This window comes from Suricata suricatta, chromosome 17 (assembly GCF_006229205.1).
Source record: "Suricata suricatta isolate VVHF042 chromosome 17, meerkat_22Aug2017_6uvM2_HiC, whole genome shotgun sequence".
NCBI lineage: Eukaryota > Metazoa > Chordata > Mammalia > Carnivora > Herpestidae > Suricata > Suricata suricatta.
Genome location: NC_043716.1, coordinates 44,580,815 through 44,601,750, shown reverse-complemented (window position 1 = coordinate 44,601,750; position 20,936 = coordinate 44,580,815). Strand labels below are relative to the sequence as shown.

Sequence of the window (20,936 nt, the reverse complement as noted above, 5' to 3'; positions counted from 1 at the left end):
TCTGGGTCTCCCTCCCTCTGCCCCTCCCCACTTGTGCATGCTCTTTCTCACTCTCTCAAAAACGGATATTTAAAAAAAAAATTATATATTAAGCACAGAATAAAAGGGCATATCCCTCAGTGACATCTACTATTCTGTCTGGGGCCTATTCTTCCAGACTTCTTCTCTGTGGATAACAGGTGACTCTTGAACTACCTGCGTCCATTTATATAGGGATTGTTTTTAAAAAACAGGATTGTATTTTCTCTTCCTTATGATTTTAATATTTTCTCTAGGTTTGTTGTAAGAATACAGTATCTAAGACAAAATGTCTTAATTTTTATAATATTGCAGGTCAGTAGTAGGCTATTAGGAGTAAAGTTTTTGGGGGAGTCAGAAGTTATACATGGATTTTTGATGGCACAGGAGGTTGGCATCTGTAATGTGCATGTTGTCCAAAGGTCAACTGCATCCTGCATTATTTAGGAGATCCACCCAGACCACAGCTTTTAAAGTAAAATAGTATCACAGCGTATAGTTTGATTTGCTCAGTTTACTCAAATATTTATGGATAGCAGATCTGTATCATTTTTCCTCTACATAACCGTCTGTGGACGTCACGTTGCAGCCCTGACAGAGCTAGCCTGGTCTTGTGCGCCCGCGCTCCCTCTCTTGTGGTAGAGCACGGCCGTCTGCAAGCCTCTCATCCTGCTCCAAACTTGGCCAGTCCTCCGGCTCTTTTCCCTGGGAAGTCCCCGCCTGCCTAGTGGCCCGGTCCTGTCAGCTGCCATTCAAGGAGGGGACTTGGGACTACAGCACAGCGTTAGATTCAGCTACCTCCTCTTTTCTGCAAGACCATCGGATCCTACCGATCATGCTCCCAGGGCCTGTCACTGTTCGTCGCCATTGCTACTCTACACTCCCTAAGCAGAGCTTCCGTCCCTCCTCCCCTTCAGTGCTTGCCTGCTGTCCTGTGCCATTCTCTCTCTCTGGCTCTGATCAGCAGCCCCCCTATCTTCAACTGCCAAGAAGCGTCCTCTCCGTGGAAGGCACCACACCCTGCCGGGTTCGGGGGTTTTCTCCTACTCCTCCACACCGCAAACAGGCGTGGTGTATACTTGCCTACGTCAAGTCCACTGTGCCGCCGACCATCTGCAGGCACTAGGGCTCCTTTGAGGCACACCCCTTCTGGCCTTCCCCCACTCGGCCTCTTCTCATGCTGCCCCCTGACAACTAACAGAAGCCACAGCCACAAATTCTTACCTTCCAGCCACAGGTGAAAAACCTACACACACAGGCTATTTTAAAGGTTTAACCCCAGCTCCCACTGCTGACAAGCCCCACTTACAAATCTCTAGTTCAGAAAAGCGCTGTATGGTTTTAACTGAACTACAGCAATAGGTTTCAGGAGCTTGCTGCTCAATCAAGGCTAGTCACTCCTTTAGTGAAAACCCCTTCAAATATGAGTAAGGAAGGGTATGTGCCTTTATCCCCCCTTTTTAACTTATAAATTCACAGCAGTCTACTTTAAGAAGTTTTTTATTTAAAAAATTATGTCATAAAAAGTAATGGAATGAATATATAAGTAAAGCATTTGGAACGGGGTCTCCTGGTTTAGACTGTTTACTGGCTCAGTTCTAGCTCTGTCCTAGCAGAGTTCTCCGGAACTTCACTTACAGAATCTGGCCTCACAGGAAGGGATTTTTACTGTACTGGAAAGAAGCCATATGAAGGCGAGATCTGAAGCGCTCCGCTTCCAGTTCCCGGAAGAAAGCATCGTCGTCACTCTGGGTGATCATGCACTGCAGTTGTTGAATCTCTTTCTCCATCTTTGACCTCAGCTCCCTCTTCACCTTATACAGTGTCTGCAAGAGAACGCACGTCACCTGTGTCTGTCTCGGTTAGACCCTCCGCTTTCTAGCTCCTCCAGCCCCTGCAATTTCAGTAATTCGGCAGTAGCTCTTACAGAGACTTCACAGGTAAAATTAACTCACGATAAATCCTATTTATCGGATTAACCACAGGATAAATGTTTTGGATCATAGATGAATCTTCTCCATTTCCCTTAAAACCTGTACTACAGTTGTTTCCTAGTTCTGGAAACTGTAAATCAGTGATTTCTATTATTACCTGTGCCTGGGATCTCTCTCTGGCTTTGAGTTCCTGGCGTTGTTGTGATATGGCTTCTGCCAACAATGAAAACTGTTGATAGAGAGGACAAAAACCAAATGTTTTATCTGTAGCCCAAATATAAGTTCTTATATTTAGTAAGTTCATAGTCCTAAAGTCTTTATTTCTGAGAGCCAGGGGGAGAGTGAGTGAAAGCTGGAGAAGGGCAGAAAGAGAGGGAGATGGAAGATCCACGTGGTCTCCAAGCTGTCAGTGCAGAGAACCTAATGTGGGGCTTGAACCCACGAAGCGGGAGATCATGACCTGAGCCAAAGTCGGATGCTTAACCAACTGAGCCGCCCAGGCGCCCCTTAGAAATCTTTAACAGAACCAGGGCAAGGACTAGCTTACTGTGCATCACCAGTGTAACCTGTACAGTGACAAGTTCTGAGATAATTCATGGAGGCTTCTTATTAAACACACGAAACCGATCTTTGACACAAGGGGGTCAGGAGCAGGCAGGTCAGGCTGTGAACAAGCCACAGTGAGCCCACCTGGTCTTTGTAGTAGTTCTCCATGGAGTCCAGCTCGTTCTGATGCTGTCTCTTCTGTTCAGCTCGCTTTTCTTTGGCATACTTTCTTAGGTCTCGTAATCTTTGCTTTTGAATTTGTAAACCTTCTTCAAATAATTTCTTAAATATCTATTGTTAGAAAAATAAAATTATGCTGAATTTTGGGGGAATAGAAACATTTTGTCCAACTGCTCCAACTAGACTGACTGTATTGCACAAAGTCAAGTAACAGCTTTATTGAGATACAATCCATATACCATAAAATTCACCCTTTGAATATACAAAAAGTTACTGAATTGTACCTCTTCAGAGTCGTGCGACCATCACCACTAACTTAAGGACATTTTCACGATTCTAAAAAGAAACCATACACCCACTAGCAGCCACCCCTCCATCCCCCCGACTCCTTGCAACCACTAATGAACCTTCCAGGTCTATAGATTTGCCTCTTTTGTAGATTTCATACAAGTGGAATCCTAAAATATGTGGCCTTTTGCATCTAGCTTTCACTTATTAGCAGGTTTTCAAGGTTCGTGTATATTACAGCAGGTATCAATACCTCATTCCTTTTTATTGCCACGTAATATCCTAGTCTATGGATAGATCACATTTGGTTTATCCATTCATCAGCTGATGGGCCTCTGGAGTTTTTTCTTCTTGTTGGGTATTATAAACAAGGCTGCTGTAGGTTATTTGTGTGGACACGTATCTAGGAGAGAAACTGCAGAGTCCTATGGTAGCTCTTTTTTGCCAGGCCTGCACGAGGGTTGTAACTTCTCCATAATCTGCCAACCCTTTTTATTTTAGCCATTTTAGTTAGAGACTTCCCACTGGGGTTTTGATTTGTACCTCCTTAAATGACCAGTGTTGTTCAGCATCCTTTCCTGTATCCCCAAATTCTTTACTGCTTTCAGAAAACATTCTTAAGGAGTCCTGTATATAGGGGAAGAACCCATGTGCACAACTGAGGGGGAGGTGGTTATCCAACTGCACCAGAGGAAAACAAAGTGCCCAAAGGATTGAGATCTGCCCCCTTTCCTTATGGCCATGCATTCGTTATTCAGCGGTATAGTCTTAGTCAAGTTACTGAACCTCTCAAAGCCACAGTAGCATCATCTAGAAATGCTAATGGTAGTAGCCCAGACAACTATAATTCCTTAATGTCTTACTCTAGAGACAAAATTTACTACCAGTTTGTAATCCCAAAAGATTAAGCATTTCAGCTTAAGATGATTCCTGTTCCTTCTAACACGTTCCCAAACCCCTTACAGCAACTGCTCTGGAGGACAAGTGCAGGAGAACAGAGGGGATGAGGGCAGTGGAGACTGAGAACAGCCGGGGACGTACCAAGCAGGTACTAAAATGCATGGACAAGTGAAAGCTTTTGGAGCCAGCACTTGAAGACTTGCATTTGGGTTTTGGATTCAAATTGGGACAGGAGTAACAACGGTCATCCTGAAAGGTAATAGAAAATTCATTCTCTTGACAGGGATCACATAAAAAGCCATTATTTACCATTTCTTCCCGGGTCCTCATTCTCATCATTTTTGCACGCAACTGAACTCTATAATCATCATAGTATTTTCGGGCACGTACGATCTGCTGCCGATTTTCATTTATCTTTGACTGTGTCAACTTCTGCCTATGGATGCGGTCCTTGAAGTCTTGCTGGGAAAGGGGAAAAGACATAAGGAAAAGAGGAAGACAGAGACTGGCATTCTTAGCTAGCCTGCTGTGCCCCAGGAGTTCCTCTAATAGGCCACTGGCCCTGCAGGCCTGTCTTACTATCACCTGGGCATAGATTCTGAAAAACTGTTGGCCCCCAAAAGCCTTCCAGCCTTTGGTCTGTTCATCACCAGTCTGAAGGGCCGCCCCCAAAGAGCCCCGGCTGCCACAGGTGATGGTGGTGGAACTGGGGATCGCATCTCCCCACGTCCACCAGGGGGTCGTCTAAGCCCCACGGAGAAGCCAGCTTACAAGGAGTGGAGAAAAGGCATTCTGACTTTCAAGCAAAAGGTGTTACCAAGATTATTTACATCAAAACTAAGGAAATTAGACAATATCTTGCAAAGCAGAGAGGACGCAATGAGGTCATCTATATAAAGTCGTCAACTCGGTGTTCAGACTCCTACTTGACTTCACATGGCTTCCCTTTCCTTCTCTGGAACGGTTTAGGATTACAGTTCTCAGTGCTTATCTCAACCAAGAGTTTAAAACCTCTTCCTCTGGCACATGGTCTTTGACCTCTGTCGACCCCACGATACTCAACAGAGGATATGTGCTAGGTCCAGTTCTTCATCCACATTACAAGGAAGGGGGGTAAAGATCAGAGGAGACAAAAAGCACTAAGTTACAACCACTGGGTCCCTTGAAGGGGCTGTGGAAGTAGAGGCAGACCTGAATTATCATCACAGTCTCGCCCCTTGCTGATCACAGTGGGACCAACTGGAGTTTGCATCTTGAAGAAAACATCTCCATTGTGTTACTATAAAAACCCAATGAAACTGTATGTAAAGTACCTAGCACCTTCCCGCCTCATCAGTTTTGGTTACAACCTTAGATACTTCCACAGGCAAGTGTTAAAGGTAAGTCTGTGGGACTATCACCCAGCTGTACAAATACAAGTAATTAATATGTTATACATTCAAAATTATAATATTTAACTTGCTCTTAACATACCAGTCTCTTGTTATGTTCATATTCTTTCTTGACAAGTGCAGTAAGGAGGTCATGCCTTTTTAAGGCTTCTTCTATCTTCAGTGGGGAAGGAAGGAAGATTAATAATGCTATTCACCAGATTCTGAAAGATGAGCTCGTTCCCCTTCCGCTTTAGCCTATGCCTGAAATTGACAGGTAACTTACTTCATCCTGGAGTTTCTTCTTTGAACGATTTTCTCTACATGCATCTTTTCTGAGCTGTTCAACCTGTGTAATTTGCTGTTTCCACATTTTGCTTAGTGTTTCACCAGAAACATAGAGAAATGGAAACTCCTCGAGCAAGAGAGGCAGGAGGCTGTTTTCATTCACTTTCACTGCAAGGGTAAGAACAAAAAAAACAAACCCTCTTCATCTGAGAGATTTGCTGACAGCTTTTAATAAGAAGTATCATTCCACCTTCCTGGTAGAGCAAAGCGTATCTAAGTGATGCAGTTCAGATCCTGAAAAGAATAATTCTAAAAATACATCATTAACTTTGCACTCCTTCCTTGATCCTAGTACACTAACTCCCTGTTCTCATGAAGTCCGTCCTAACTGCTCAGCTGACGGAGTGACTGGGAGGACGCTGTGTGCGTGGTCACACACTTCCCACGCTCCTGGGAGGCGAAGTCTCTGCTGGCCTTCTGACGACATCCCATCAGACAGTGTTTGAAACTGAACCCTGGCATTTCACATGACCTCGTTTTCCTTTTAACAGGACTCTAACACTCACTGGCACCAAATGTCAATATCAGGAGCTGGATGGACCATATGCTTACTTTGGGCCTTCCCTTTGGTTCTACCAACTTCCCAGAAACAAAGAAAAGGCCACTAAAGTGTGAGTGAAGCTGCAGGTGGTAGCCTTATCATGTCTCCGGTACCAGTATGTAGGCCTCCCTGAGGTATTAAGAGTTCTCTCTCTCTCTATAGAAATGGAGCACAGGGCAGGGATAGAAGAGGACGCGCTCTCCAGCTAACTGGCAGCCTGAAGTGCTCAGTGCTGTGTCCCTTGGAATGGAGCACACGCTTTCAAAGGATGCCAGTTTTCCGTAAAGCACAATTTTGTGGTTCTTACTTGGAACGGCTTTATTTGGCTTTAGCAAGCCTCCTCTTGGACTTGGAGTTGTGGTTTTTCTAGAATAAGTCTTCCAGGGTTGACTACGTTTTGGAGTTCCTTTATGAACAGCTTCTCTGTATATTTTTTCCTTAGAAGTGGACATAAAACAATAGAAATAAGAAAGAAGTCTAATAACTCTTTCATACATTATCTTAAGTATTGACAAAAAGAGCTAACCAATCCCCAACCAAACTGTCATACTTTACATTTCTAAAATCTGGTTAATGTTTATCTAACTCTAAGTTAAAAGCATCTTTTGGCTTCTGGTGCCTCTTAGAATTTGAAAAAGCACTGAATCTTTTGAGTTTCATAGTCACCAGAGTCCCACCCCTAAATACAACCACTAATAAATGCTTCAGTGTCCTTGCTTGATAATTTTTTCCATGTAGATTAAAAAAGTGCCTAAATAATGTCTAGCTGCAATCATAATGTATTTTATATCCTGGTTTGTCCATGAACATTTCAGCATGAGTATTTTTCCTGTTTCTGTAACCTCCTTTAAAAGGCAGTGAGAATGTATGCCCATCAGGCAGAGAACAGCAGATCCCCTGACTTCCTGAGGAGGCGATGGCAGTGTGGGCAGGAAGGAGAAAGGCTAGTGTTCTCAAGTACCATGTCTTGCCACATTTTAGCAAGCTGACTACCCTACAAATAAGAGAAAATCCCACTTTATAAAATGAAATCATTTTTCTAAGGAGCTAATGAGTAAGGTCCTGTTGATTCTTTTTTCCTTTTAAAAAGATCATCTCTGTACTTTCCACTGATCTGATCAAATTGCATTTATTACAGTAGAGACTTTTACCCACTGTTTCCTCATCATTATTTAGTCCTAGAGATCCAATATTCTCTTGAACTTCATTTCTTCTCAGCTCCCTTTCAAATGCTTCCGTTATTGCCTAGAGGAGAAAAAGCCATATATTGTAATTATTAAAAACGTATACAAATGAAAATGTAAGGAACAAAATTCACCTAAGTTCCTTGCAGACGCCACTATCCTAAATATACATTATTTAACAGACATGTGATTGGGACACAGTTTTACAAATTACATTTTTTTTGTTCTCAGGTTTTGTAATTATTTTGATAGCACATGTTATATGACATCTGAATGCATTTTAGTTTTTCACTAAATATAAAATATACTATAACAAGCAACGTAAGTGTTCTAAATTGATGCTGCATTTCAGAATTCCTGTTCCACAGCGGAAAGTCTGCCTTGGTAATCATGCGTTCTCCATGTTGAATCCTAACCCGCTCCTCTCATTCCTGTCGTAAGCACTTAAATCCTATCTGTAACTCAACTGCCCTGTCACTTTTAATCCACCTCGAATTCTCGTCTTCTCTGAAGCACTCTCTGAAAACGTCAACCCACACTGATCTACTCTTCCTGAACCCCCTGGAGTGCTGCTGGGTTATATCTGACAAGGTTAGTTTTCTTAGTGTATCACAAGCACAAGTTTTAGGTTCCCTAATGGGAGACATAAAAGTTGTGTCAGATAACTGCCTACCATCCACTTAGTTCAAGAATATTAAATGCATTTTAAGCATGTTCACTGTAGCATCTGGTTGAGGGTAAATGGCATTGTCTGCTACTCAATGGTAGTCAAGGGATGGGATGTACCTTTGCTTGGAATTGGCGGATATCTGCTGCTTTTGGCGTTCGCTGCCGTCTTCTCTCCATACGGGACTGTCTCTTTTTGTTCACTGGAGATGGAGAGAGCGAACGAGATCTGTGCCTGGACGTTCCTGTAACACAGAAGAGCCGTGCTCCAGGCGTGTCAAGTTGGAAATCTAACAGTTGATTTTGCCCAAATCCACAAAAGAATGATTGTGAATGTGCTGAACATACTCTGTCCTGTAACTAATTTGTATTTGTTTCTATGTTCAGTCATACCAAGTAAAGAGATAAGTGAACATAAACGTATGCAGTCTAAAAGAAGTACTTAGATGCCATATTCAACTTTGGGTCGAAAATGGAGCAACAAGAGGAACGCCTGCTGTGCACAGAGGCCTACGTCCAGTGGGAGGAGGTGGGGGGAGAAGGTGTTACACGGTCCAAGCTGCAGGTCTGCTATCCTTTCAGAATCTAGCTCCTGAGGAGGCCAGACACAGTACATACACATCTCACCCTCATGAAGCAGCATATTAGAAGACAGAGTTAATGTAGTTCAGCATTTTGTAAGTAGTCCCAATTTTTCCCTCCTAATAATTCCTTACTGCCTAAGAGCCCTAACAAATAACTTTTCTTCACAAATGCTTTTAATGTTCCACTGTGTATAGTTGTACTAGGGCATCTGATAGGTATCTTGCTAAATAAACTTTCCGAGAGAACTAAAACTTCCCTTTTTTTTTTTTCAGGCTTTTAATTCAAACCTTTCGAATTTTTTAATTTTTTTTACTGTTTTATATTGAGAGGCAGGGGAGGGTCAGAGAGAGAAGGAGATACAGAATCTGAAGCAGGCTCTGAGCTAGTTGTCAGAGCCTGATGCGGGGCTTGAACCCATGAACTGTGAGATCATGACCTGAGCCACCCAGGCACCCCTCAAATTAATTTTAAATGTAAGACATTAAAGGGGCATGTAGCTGACTCAGTGGAACATGTGACCCTTGATATCCAGGTCATGACTTCAAGCCCCATGTCAGGCACTGAGATACATAAGAAAAAATATTACGAAAAACTGACTTGCACAATTTAATTTTCTTAATGTTTATATTTAGAGACTGTGAGTGAGCAGGGGAGGTGCAGAGAGAGACAGAATCCGAATCAGGCTCTGAGCTGTCAGCACAGAGCTCAAACTCACAAGCTGAGCCATGAGATCACAACCTGAGCTGAAGTTGGATGCTCAATAGACTGAGCCACCCAGACGCCCCCACTATTTACTTTAAATGATGCCTTTATGACATCTTATTATGTCTACAATATATTCTTTAAACTAAAGCTCCAATTAAAATGGCATTATAACTTTATTATGAGTTTTCAAAATGGGATAGATGTGTATGCATATAGTACGGGAAACATGTAGATCACTAGGTGAGACTTACCTAGAGATTACTTGAGAACATTTAAGGGGGGAAAGATAAAATAAGAGGAAAAAGTAATTTTGGAGTAAAAAGAAATTCTACTAGATGTAGATCCCAGAGAAACTTTTTTTAAAAAAGTAAACTCTACCCTTTATGTGAGGCTTGAACTCATGACATTGAGCTCAAGAGTTCCAGGCTTTACAACCTGGCCCAGAGAAACTCTGCACATGTTACAGGTTGTTCCCTGCAAAACTGTAGTTAGGAAATTAGAAACAATCTACATGTGCTGAAATAGAGGAAAAGGTGACCTATATCTCTTCATACAGATGGACTAAGTTCATATATAACAATGTTAAGAGAAAAAAGTTACAGAATAATATGTATCTATGTAAATTTAAAAACAATAATGTTTATAAATAACTATGAGCTGTTACAAGTATAAAAAAAAGGACGAGAAGGTCCAGTTTAGGATGGCAACTTAGAGGCTCCCGAGTTCACCACCTACCAGGGATCCACTGAATCTACAGCTACATATGGGACAATTCCCGCTGAAAGAAATCCAGAAACTAGCTGAATGACTTCTACACCTCAGGTGAATGAGAAAAAAATCCCACCCTCATCTATTGTGAGCCATTAAGAACAAAGAAGGCAGTCTGACAATCACAGAGGTTTGGTACAACCAAGAGCTAGGGACTGGCTCTCCTGCCCAAGACCACCGGAGAGGTGGGTGTTACCTAGTGCACAGAGACTGCAGGAGAATGAAGATGTTCTAAACAAAAGAATAAGATAAAACTTAAACAGAAATAGGGATTTACCTGATGAAGTCTTAAAAATAATTTGCATAAAGAGGCTCCACAAGGTTAGGAGAACAATGCACGCACAAAGTGAGAATTTCAACAGAGACAGATAATATAATGAAGCACCAAACCGAAGTCATGTTATTGAAAAATACAGGAACTAAAACTGAAAAATTCAACACAGGACTTCAACAGCCAACTAAAGGAAGCAGAAAAAAGAATTACCAATCTCAAAGAGAGGCCTGTGGAACTTACCCAAACAGATGAGAAAAAAGAATGAGTAAGAGTGAAGACAGCCTAAGGGATTTGTGGACACCAGCAATACGCACACTGTAGAGGTCCCAGAAGGAGAAGACAGAGAACAAGACAGAAATTAATTCAAAGAAATAATGGCTAGGGGTCCCTGGGTGGCTCAGTCAGTTAAGTGTCTGGCTTCGGCTCAGGTCATGATCTCACGGTTCGTGGGTTTGAGCCCCGCATCTGGCTCTGTGCTGACGGCTAGCTCAGAGCCTGGAGCCTGCTTCAGATTCTGTGTCTCCTCTCTCTGTCTCTCAAAAATAAATAAAAAACATTAATAACAACAAAAACAAAGAAATAATGGCTAAAAACTCCTCTAACCTGGGTGAAGGAAACAGACACCCAGATTCAGGGAGCACAGAAATTTTCAAATAAGATGAATCCAAAGACCCCAAACTAAAACAAATTTGGATTTGAGAGAAACTTACTCAGCAAAACTATCCTTTGGAACTAGAGCAATAGTTTTCCAAAAGCTGAAGCTATTCAACACCAGAACAGCCTTACAAGAAATTTTAAAGGAGCTTCTTCAAAATGAAATAAAACAGTGCTATTTAGTAACAGGAAAGCATATAAAAGTAAAATCTCACTGGTAAAAGTAAATATATAGTTAAGTTCAGGAAAGTCCAATATTGTGACAGTGGTGGGTAAAGCACATATAAGTCTAGCATAAAGGTTAAAAGACAGAAGTAGCAAAAATAAAATTTGTTAATGGATACACAAGACAAAAAAGGATGTAATTATGATATCAAAAAGTATGGGAGCAGGAAGAGAAGCCTAGAAAAAAATCATCAAATCACAAAGCAAGAGAGGAACAGAGAAATTAGAAAACAGCCAGAAAACTAACAAAATGGCAATACCAAGTTGACATTTACGAATAATTACTTCAAATGTAAATGGACTAAATTTTCCAATCAAAAGACACAGAGTGGCTGAATGGATTAAAAAGAAAAACACAACTACACACTGACTATAAACAGAGACGCACTTTAGCTTTAGGGACACTGTCCACACAGAATGAAAGTGAAGGGATAGAAAAAGGTGTTTCACACAAATGGAAACCATCAAAGAAAGCTGTGGTAGTTATACTTTTATCAGACAAAACAAATTTTAAAGACAAGCAAAGACAGTAACAAGAGACAAGATCATTATATAGTGATAGAAGTGTTCATAAACAGTACTTAACATTTTCAAGTATTTATGCATCCAACATAAGAGCATATAAGTACGTAAAAAGTGAATATTAATGAACCTAAAATAGAAAGGGGAAATAAGTGATACAGTAATAGGGAACTTCAATACCCCACTGTCACCAATGGACAGATCATCCAGACAGAAAATAAGGAAATAATGGACTTAAGTTATCTGTCAAAAGTGTGGAGCTTAACACACATTTACAGAATATCTGATCCCATGGCAACAGAATATATAACATTGTTCTTAAGCATACAGGAACATACTCCAGGCCCAATCATATGTTAGGGCACCAAACAAGTCTTAATAAAGTTAAGAAAACAATCATATCAAGCATCTTTTCTGACCATAATGATATGAAATTTAGAAAGCAATTATAAGAAAACTGAAAAATTCATAAATATACGGAGATTAAACAACATGCTACTGAAAAGGTCAAAGAAGAAATCAAAGGAGAAATTTTTTAAATCTTCAGATGGAAAAGGAAATATAACATATCAAAATTACAAAAAGTAGTTCTAAGATGGAAGTTCATAGCAATAAATGCATACATTAGAAAATAGGAAGGATATACTTTAGGTGTCATATAAGCAACAAAATGAAAAACAAGTGGAACTACATCAAACTAAAAAGCTTCTGGATTGGAAGAAATATTTACTTGCAAATTAGAGAGCTGATGAGGGGTAATATCCAAAATATATAAAGAACTCCTACAACTTGGGATGTCTGAGTGGCTCAGTTGGTTAAGCCTCCAGCTCTTGATTTTGGCTCAGGTCATGATCTCACTGTGAGACTGAGCCCTGCATCTGAGGAGCCTGCTTGGGATTCTCCTTCTCCCTCTCTCTTTCTCTCCCTCCCTCCCGTTAGCGTGTGTGCTGTCTCTCTCTCTCTCAAACTTAAAAACAAACAAAAAGCTCATACAACTCAATAGCAAAAAACCAAATAATCTAATTTAGAAATGAGCAAAGAAGAGAAATAATGAACAGAAAACCAGAACAAACTAATTACAAGTAAGATTACATCAGTGCTCAAAAACCATCTAACAAACAAAAGTCCAAAATCAGACAGCTTCACTGGTAAAATTCTACCAAACATTCAAGGAAGAATTAATACCAATCCTTCTCAAACTCTTCCAAAAAACAGAAGAGGAAGGAACACTTCCAAACTTATTTTAGAAGGCCAGCATTACCCTGATACCAAATCTAAATAAGACATCACAACAAAGTTACCAGCAATAATGATGATCAATGCAAAATGAGTATGGATGAACGGCGATGCAAAAATCCTAAACAAAATATTAGCAAATTAATCAATAGTATATTAAAAGGATCACACACCATAATGAAGTGGGATTTAGTCCAGGAATGCAAAGATGGTTCAATATCCACCAATCAATGTGATTTACATTAACAAAATGTAGGATAAAAATATCTCAACAGATGCAGAGAAAGCACTTAATAAAATTCAACATCCATTCATAATAAAAACTCTCAACGAACTGGGTATAAAGGGAACATACTCAATGTAATAAAGACCATATTTGACAAGCCCACAGCTAACATAGTTAAGGGTGAAAAGCTGAAAGTGTTTCTTCTCATTTCAGTAACAATGCCTAATTTTATACATACACATATATTGTATATATGCACATAAACAATAGAGTAGTAGAAGTCCTAGCCAGACCAATTAGATAAGAAAAAGAAATAAAAAGCATTCAGGGGCACTTGGGTGGCTTAGTGGAGTATGTGACTCTTGATCTCAGGGTCGTGAGTTCAGATTGAGTGCAGAGATTACTTTAAAAATAGAATCTTTAGGGGCACCTGGGTGGCTCAGTTGGTTAAGTGTCGGACTTCAGCTCAGGTCATTTATCTCATGGTTTGTGAGTCTGAGCCCCACATTGGGCCCTGCACTGACAGCTTGGAGTCTGCTTCAGATCCTCTGTCTCCCTTTCTCTCTGCCCCTCCCCCACTCACACTCTGTCTCTCAAAAATAAACATTAAAAAAATAAAGCTGCAGGATACAAAATCAATCTACAAAAATCAGTTGCCTTTTATATGCTAATAATTATAAGAAAGAGAAATTAAGAAAACAGTCCCATTTACAATGCTTCAAAAAGACAGCCATAAAAAAAGAATGAAATCTTGCAATTTGCAACATGGATGATCTAGAGAGTAATGCTAAATTCAATCATAGAAAGACAAATACCATCTGATTTCACCTGTATGTGGAAATTTTTATAAAGAATAAGAGACAAAAAGACTCTTAGTGGGATGGGGATGGGTGAAATAAAGCAGATTAAGAATACAATTATCATGATAAGTACTAAAAAATTTATAGAATTACTGAATCATTATACACCTGAAAGAAATATAACACTGTATGTTATTTATACTTGAATAATTCAGAAAAGAATAAAATACCTATGAATAAATTTAACCAAGGAAGTGAAAAACCTGTACACTGAAAGCTGTAAGACACTGATGAAAGACAGACACAAATAAATGGGAAGATAGTCCATGCTCAAGAACTGAAAGCATTAATACTGTTACCACCCAAGTGATCTACAGATTCAGTGTAATCCCTATCAAATGGCATTTTCACAGAAATAGAACAGTCACAAAATCTGTATGGAACCACAAAACACCCAACAGCCAAAGTGATCCTGAAAAAGAAGAACAAAGCTGGAGGCCTCACCCTTCCTGATTTCAAACTCTTTCACACAGCCATCGTATCAAAATAATGTGATGTAACAGACACAGAGATCAATGGAACAGAATAGAGCACCCAGACATAAACCCCCATATATATGGTCAATTAATTTACAACAAATGAGCCAAGAATATTCAATGGGGAAAGGAGAGTCTCTTCAATAAATGGTGCTGGGAAAACTGGACAGCCACATTTCTCAGGGATGAAACTATAACCTATCTTACACCATACGCAAACATCAACTCAAAATGAACTAAAGATTTGAATGTAAGACCTGAAATCATAAACTCCTACAAGAAAACGGGGTAAGCTCCTTGACATTGGTCTTGGCAATCATTTTTTTTTTTGACTTGACACCAAAAGCAACAAAAGCAATAATCAGCAAGTGGGACTATACCAAGCTTCTGCACAAAGAAACTATCAACAAAATGAAAAGGCAATCTACCAAGTAAGAGAAAACATCTGCAAATCAGGTATCTTATATAGGATTAATATCCAAAATATTAAGGAACTCATACAATAGTAAAAAAATAAAAACATCCAATTAAAAAATGGACAGAGAAACTGAATAGACATTTTGCTAAAGACAACACACAGAGGGCCAACAGGTACACAAAAAGGTGCTCATCATCACTAATCATCAGGGAAATGCAAATTAAAATCACCATGAGATGTCATCTTACATTGATTAGAATAATGGCTGTTGTCTTTCTTTTTTTTATTTTGAGAGCACAAATGAGCCTGTGTGAGAGCGGGGGAGGGGTAGAGAGAAAGGGGGAGAGAGAATCCCAAGCAGGTCTGAAGTGGGGCTTGATCTCATTAACTGTGAGATGGTGAGCTGAGCTGGAATCAAGAGTTGGACGCTTAACCATCTGGGTCACCTAGGCACCCCAGAATAATGGCTATTATATGAAAAAAATAAGATATCAAGTGTTGGAGAGAATGGAGAGGAAAGGGAATCCTTGGTGCAATGTTAGGGGGAATGTAAACTGGTAGAGCCACTAAGTAAAACAGTATGAAAAATAAAACGGTATGGAAGTTCCTCAAAAAATAAAAAACACCAAATGACCCAGAAGTGAAAAGAAATCACTATCTCAAAAAGATACATGCACCCTCAAGTTCACTGCAGCATTATTTAAAATAGCCAAGAAACAACCTAAGTGCCCATCAACAGATAAATGGATAAAGAAAATAACATATATAAACAAATATTATTCAGCCATAGGATAAAAAGGAAATCCTGCCATCTGTGACAACATGCATAGGCTTGGAGAGCACTGTGCTACGTGAAGTCAGTCAAAGAAAGACAAATAATGTATGACCTCACTTATAGGTCGAATCTAAAAAAAACAGACTCATAGATACAGAGAATGGACTGGTGACTGCCAAAGGTGGGTATGAAGGTGGTCAAAAGGCACAAACTTCCAATTATAAGATAAATAAGTTCTGGGGATTGAATGTCCAGCCTGGTGACTATAGTTAACAATACTGTATGTATATTTGATGGGGCACCTGGGTGGCTCAGTCGGTTAACAATACTGTATGTATATTTGAAAGATGCAAAAAAAAAATCTTAAAAATTAACAAAAAATTTGTAAGTATGTGAAATGATGTTAACTAAACTTAATCATTTTGCAATATATTAATTTATCAAGGGGTGCCTAGGTGGTTCAGTTAGTTAAGTGTCCAACTCTGATTTTGGCTCAGGTCATGATGTCATGGTTCATGAGTTCGAGCCCTGCATCAGGCCCTATGCTGCCAGTACAGAGCCTGCTTGGGATTCTCGCTCTCCCACTCTTGCTTACTCACTCTCAAAATAAACTTAAACATATCAAATCATTACACTGTATACCTTAAATGATTTTAGTATATGTGTGCTGCTGAAACAAGCACTATACACCTGAAACGAATACAATATTATATGTCAATTTTATCTCAATAAAACAAACAAAAAAAATCAAAAAGTAAAAACAGGGATAAGAAGACACCAACTTTGAAAGAGTTGTTTCTTCAAAGAAAAAAAATGGACAGCAGGTAGGACAGAGGGGATTTCAACTCTAATTTTTAAACACAAAAGGTGTAAAGCACATATAATTCTTAGCATCTACTTTTAGATGGTGAAGATATAGCTATTAGTATTTCTGATCCTTCTACATATTTCTAAAATATTTAAAAAGCCAGTCATTACAGACCAGCGAAGTGCCTACATGGTTCCCTAGAACCTCACCCTGGCTTCCCTGGGAGACGTACCTGGCCTCTGCTTCTTCGGCCCGCACTCCATGATGCTGTCACTGTGCTGAGACAGGGTGTCCTCATTTCCACTCTCCATCTCTTCATCCCCAATATTATCTTCTTCATAGCCAGTCTTTTCTTTAATTCGATCACCCAGGGCACTCTTTAACATCTATTGAGAAAATACTTTTTAAACATCTTTCACTCATTTCAGCAGAATGCAAGTTGGAAAGAGTAAACAGTTATCTGTAAAAAGCTTCTTCACATAATTAGGTACTAATAATTTTTAGATGCTTATGCAAATTTAGTTTGTGAAGAATATGTATTAATCAGTGCTATGGACTATTCAGTTTCAATCAACTTCAGAGTAAGTCACATAAGGATTTGATGCATTTACTCAATGATACCCCTAAACTGTAATATTGGATTTTGTGAGAAGCAGAAATCTAATTTTATACCAAATCTGTCTTAGATGGTCCAAAATAAAGGTTGTAATGTAGTTTTCGGGGCACCTGGCTGGCTCAGTTGGTAGAGCATGTGGCACTTGATCTTGGGGTTATAAGTCTGAGCCCCATATTGGGTACAGAGATGACTTAAAAATAAAATCTTTAAAAAAGTAAATAATTAAATGATAAGCTTTCAGAATTCAACAAAAATCTGGTTAAATCCATACCAAATTTGGTTATATTGTGAAAGGCTAGGAGATGACTTCTCATCCTCTGTCCTATCTGCTTGATTCATGGAACATTTTCACAATAACTAAGACAACTAATTTTAGTACCTTAGCTTAGCTTCCATCTTCAATTGGAAGATCACTTAAATACTCACCAACTATGGCAATCTCAATATAGATAAAAAACAAGACTTGCCCAATCTAGTTCAGAGAGCCGTTGAGAGAGTTTCTTGGAAACTGCGTGTAATTCTTGTTCTGTTAACCTCTTTCCTACGCTCTGGGAGAAGGATGAATCCCAGGATGAGACTGTAGGTCTACTTTCATATCTGTAATAAAATTACCATGGGACACTTAAGTAGCCAAGTGACATTACTTAGTTCAAAATAATTGTAATCCACGCCTTAACAAATTCATACTGGTCCTCACAGCTCAGGTTGGAGAGTATACTCCTTTCTTCAAATCCCTTTGAAAACACACTGAAAACAGACTGCAGTAATATTACCTACCTTTTTGCTTTGGGAAGCTTCCTTGTCCTAGGGCTTTGGATCTGAGCTGAACCCATTTCCTGTTTGCTATCTTTAGGCAACGTAGAAGTTAAGAGAACTCTATTATCTGATTCCTATTAACAAAAAAGAGTTGATTTAAAAAAGCTATAGAGATGGCACATAAAACATTTTGGGTGGGAGGGAAAGGGAGGACCTATGGCACAAAGCTAGGTCCCTTTATTCTTCATGTTTTACTTTTTTAAAAACATATTCGTCACAATACTCTTGATCCTCAATACCAAAGGAACAAATGTCTATAAACTTGAACTCAGATAAAAAGTGTGGGTCAGGATGCCATTCAAATAGAAAGGCAAACATGAAAATTCAGGGGTTATGACTTAATCTGGACAATGAAAAGATGATCAGATCACAAATGGTTAAGTATTAAAATAATTCTCTTTGGTATCAAAAAGTCAAGAGACACTGTCCAAAACTGAAGCAGTTAAAAATAAAACCTTATTAATATAAATGCTTAACATTTTTAACAGTTTCTTTCTTAACTTCAGAGGAAATCTTATGAAGAGACATTTGATGTTTAACAATCTCTTCAAGTTAGGGTGCCTGGCTGGTTCAGTCAGTTAAGTGTCCAACTTTGGCTCAGGTCAAGATCTCATGGTTTGTGGGTTCGAGCCCCATGTCAGGCTGTGTGCTAACAGCTCAGAGCCTGGAGTCTGCTTTGGAATCTGTGTCTCCCTCTCTCTCTCTGCCCCTCCATTGCTTGCACTCTGCCTTTCTCAAAAATAAGACATTAAAAATAATTTGTTAAAAACTCCCTTCAATTTCACTTGTTTTTCTTGTATACGTAAAATTAAACTTTTTAGTAAATAACAACTATAAAACAATCACATTTTAAAAAACTTTTTAGTGAAGTTTAAGTGTCCTGCTCAAGAATTATTTCAGGAGGCGCCTGGGTGGCTCAGTCAGTTAAGTGTCCGACTTCAGTCCAGGTCATGATCTCACAGATCATGAGTTTGAATCCTGCGTCAGGCTCTTCAGATTCTGTGTCTCCCTCTCTCTCTCCCTCTTTGTCAAAATAAATAAAAATTTAAAAACAATTATTTCAAAAGGAGTATTCCCACTGAAATGCTACTCAGGTCAGGAAACAGAATATTACCAGCAACTCAGAAGCCCCTCTACCAGCTCTCTCTACAAGTCCCCAAATGTAACCATTATCCTATGACCCCTTTTTTCTCTCTAACCTATACACCTTCCTACCTGAATAGATGCACCGAATGCTTAGAATGATGGCCACCCAATGCTAATGATACTCATTTTATCTTTGTACTTTTTATGCACTCTCTAAATTTTTAATGAGAATGTTTCATTGTTTATACATTCATCATCTGCATATCCTTACATGTTCATTTCTAGGAGGATAGGATCAGGATAACTATAAAAAGGGATTCCCCCCCCACCAAAGTAGAGTAGAAGCAAACAGACCAAGATATTAATAGCAGTTCACACTGGATAAGAGGAATAGGGGTGAAAAGTTGCTTTTCAAACTTTCTTATTAAATTTTAAGTGATTGGGGCGCCTGGGTGGCTCAGTTGGTTGAGCGGCCGGCTTCGGCTCAGGTCAGATCTCATGTTTGTGGGTTCGAGCCCCGCGTCGGGCTCTGTGCAGACAGCAAGCTCAGAGCCTGGAGCCTGCTTCGGATTCTGTGTCTCCCTCTCTCTGCCCCTCCCCCTACCATGCTCTGTCTCTCTCTGTACCCAAAATAGATAAAACATTAAAAAAATTAAAAAAAAAATTTTTAAGTGATTTAACTAGAGACATAGAATATGGGTTCTGAAACTAGAATACTGAATTAAAACAATTTTTTAAAATTTTTATATTTGAGAGAGAGAGAACACATGAGTTGGGGTAGGGCAGAGAGACAGAATCTGAGGCAGACTCCAGGCTCTGTGCTGACAGCTCAGAGCCTGACATGGGGTTCAAAATCACGAGCTGTGAGATCATGACCTGAGCCCAAGTTGGATGCTCAACCGACTAAGCCACCCAGGCATTCCCTAGAATACTGAATTCAAATCCTGACTCCACAGTTGCTGTGATCTCAGACTAGATACTTAACCTTTTTATAGCAGCTTCCCCCTAGGAAATTAAAAAAAACCTCCACAGCTGTTGTAAGGATTAAATTATTCAATACCTGTAAAGTACCTAGAACTGTGCATGACACAAAATGAACAATGTGTTGTTAGGTGCCTGACACAAAATGAACAATTTGTTAGCTCTTACTATTTTCCTTTCTATACATTCATCCCTACTGTCCTAGAGTACGAACATTAGGTATACCCAGAGGCAACATTTACGAAGTACAGTGCTCAGATCAGTATAGTATACATGACTACCATTCTACCAGAGACCTCTTTAAATTGATAGATGTCCATCTGATTGAAAGTAAGCTTTTCCACTTACCACAGAAAGCGTAGTGCCCTCTCCAGTAGAATTCACAGCAGAGGAGATATGACTTGAACGCAAGTACTCTTTTCCTATAGGACAGGGCGCTCGGGGCTCTGAAGGGTGGTAGGGCGGATGTAAAGGAATAGCTGACTGGATAGGCTCCCCCAGCTTCCTAGCACTTGGAATCACATCTGCAGAAGGAATTTCCACTAATGGGCAAAAGGAAAGTGGACATCAAGATGAAACTGTAAGAAACACATCATTTTATATATGCAGATACCTACAGATACTAAAAACCTAAATGGCTTGAAGAACAGCTACAGAAATTATGTTTCACTCACAGGTTTTAAAACTAGTTCGCCATTAACAATGACTTTACATAATACTAAATAAAAGCCCAGAGATAACAGTAAGAAATAGTATTTTTCAAATTACTACGTTTTGTCATTCCTTAGTAATTTGAAGACCATCAACTGATATGCTAACATATTAGATACTTGTAATGTCCTCAAGTCTTTGAGAGAAGAGTTAGATAATAAAATAGTGGATGCAAAACACGAGACCAAAAACCATCTTAAGAAATCAAAGCTTATTACA

At 39.5% G+C, this 20,936-nt stretch overlaps 1 protein-coding gene across 5 annotated transcripts in view; it reads right to left on the bottom strand.

The window, feature by feature from the left end:
• Positions 1-1,500: 1,500 nt before the first annotated feature.
• CEP95 (centrosomal protein 95) overlaps positions 1,501-20,936 on the bottom strand; it is a 41,859-nt gene continuing 22,423 nt past the window's right edge. For 3 of the 5 annotated variants that reach the window (XM_029927468.1, XM_029927469.1, XM_029927470.1), the window contains 13 exons: positions 20,355-20,548; positions 17,901-18,013; positions 17,591-17,720; positions 16,740-16,893; positions 8,096-8,220; positions 7,281-7,370; positions 6,433-6,562; positions 5,523-5,692; positions 5,340-5,414; positions 4,176-4,328; positions 2,643-2,789; positions 2,110-2,181; positions 1,501-1,844 (listed from right to left, as the gene is read on the bottom strand). In XM_029927468.1, the coding sequence (XP_029783328.1) occupies positions 1,668-1,844; positions 2,110-2,181; positions 2,643-2,789; positions 4,176-4,328; positions 5,340-5,414; positions 5,523-5,692; positions 6,433-6,562; positions 7,281-7,370; positions 8,096-8,220; positions 16,740-16,893; positions 17,591-17,720; positions 17,901-18,013; positions 20,355-20,548 (1,730 nt within the window). In that variant the 3' untranslated portion in view covers positions 1,501-1,667. Of the gene's footprint in view, positions 1,845-2,109; positions 2,182-2,642; positions 2,790-3,219; positions 3,382-3,509; positions 3,594-4,175; positions 4,329-5,339; positions 5,415-5,522; positions 5,693-6,432; positions 6,563-7,280; positions 7,371-8,095; positions 8,221-16,739; positions 16,894-17,590; positions 17,721-17,900; positions 18,014-20,354; positions 20,549-20,936 lie in introns of those variants that run through there. The other 2 variants (XR_003904424.1, XR_003904425.1) reach the window with 2 other exon arrangements.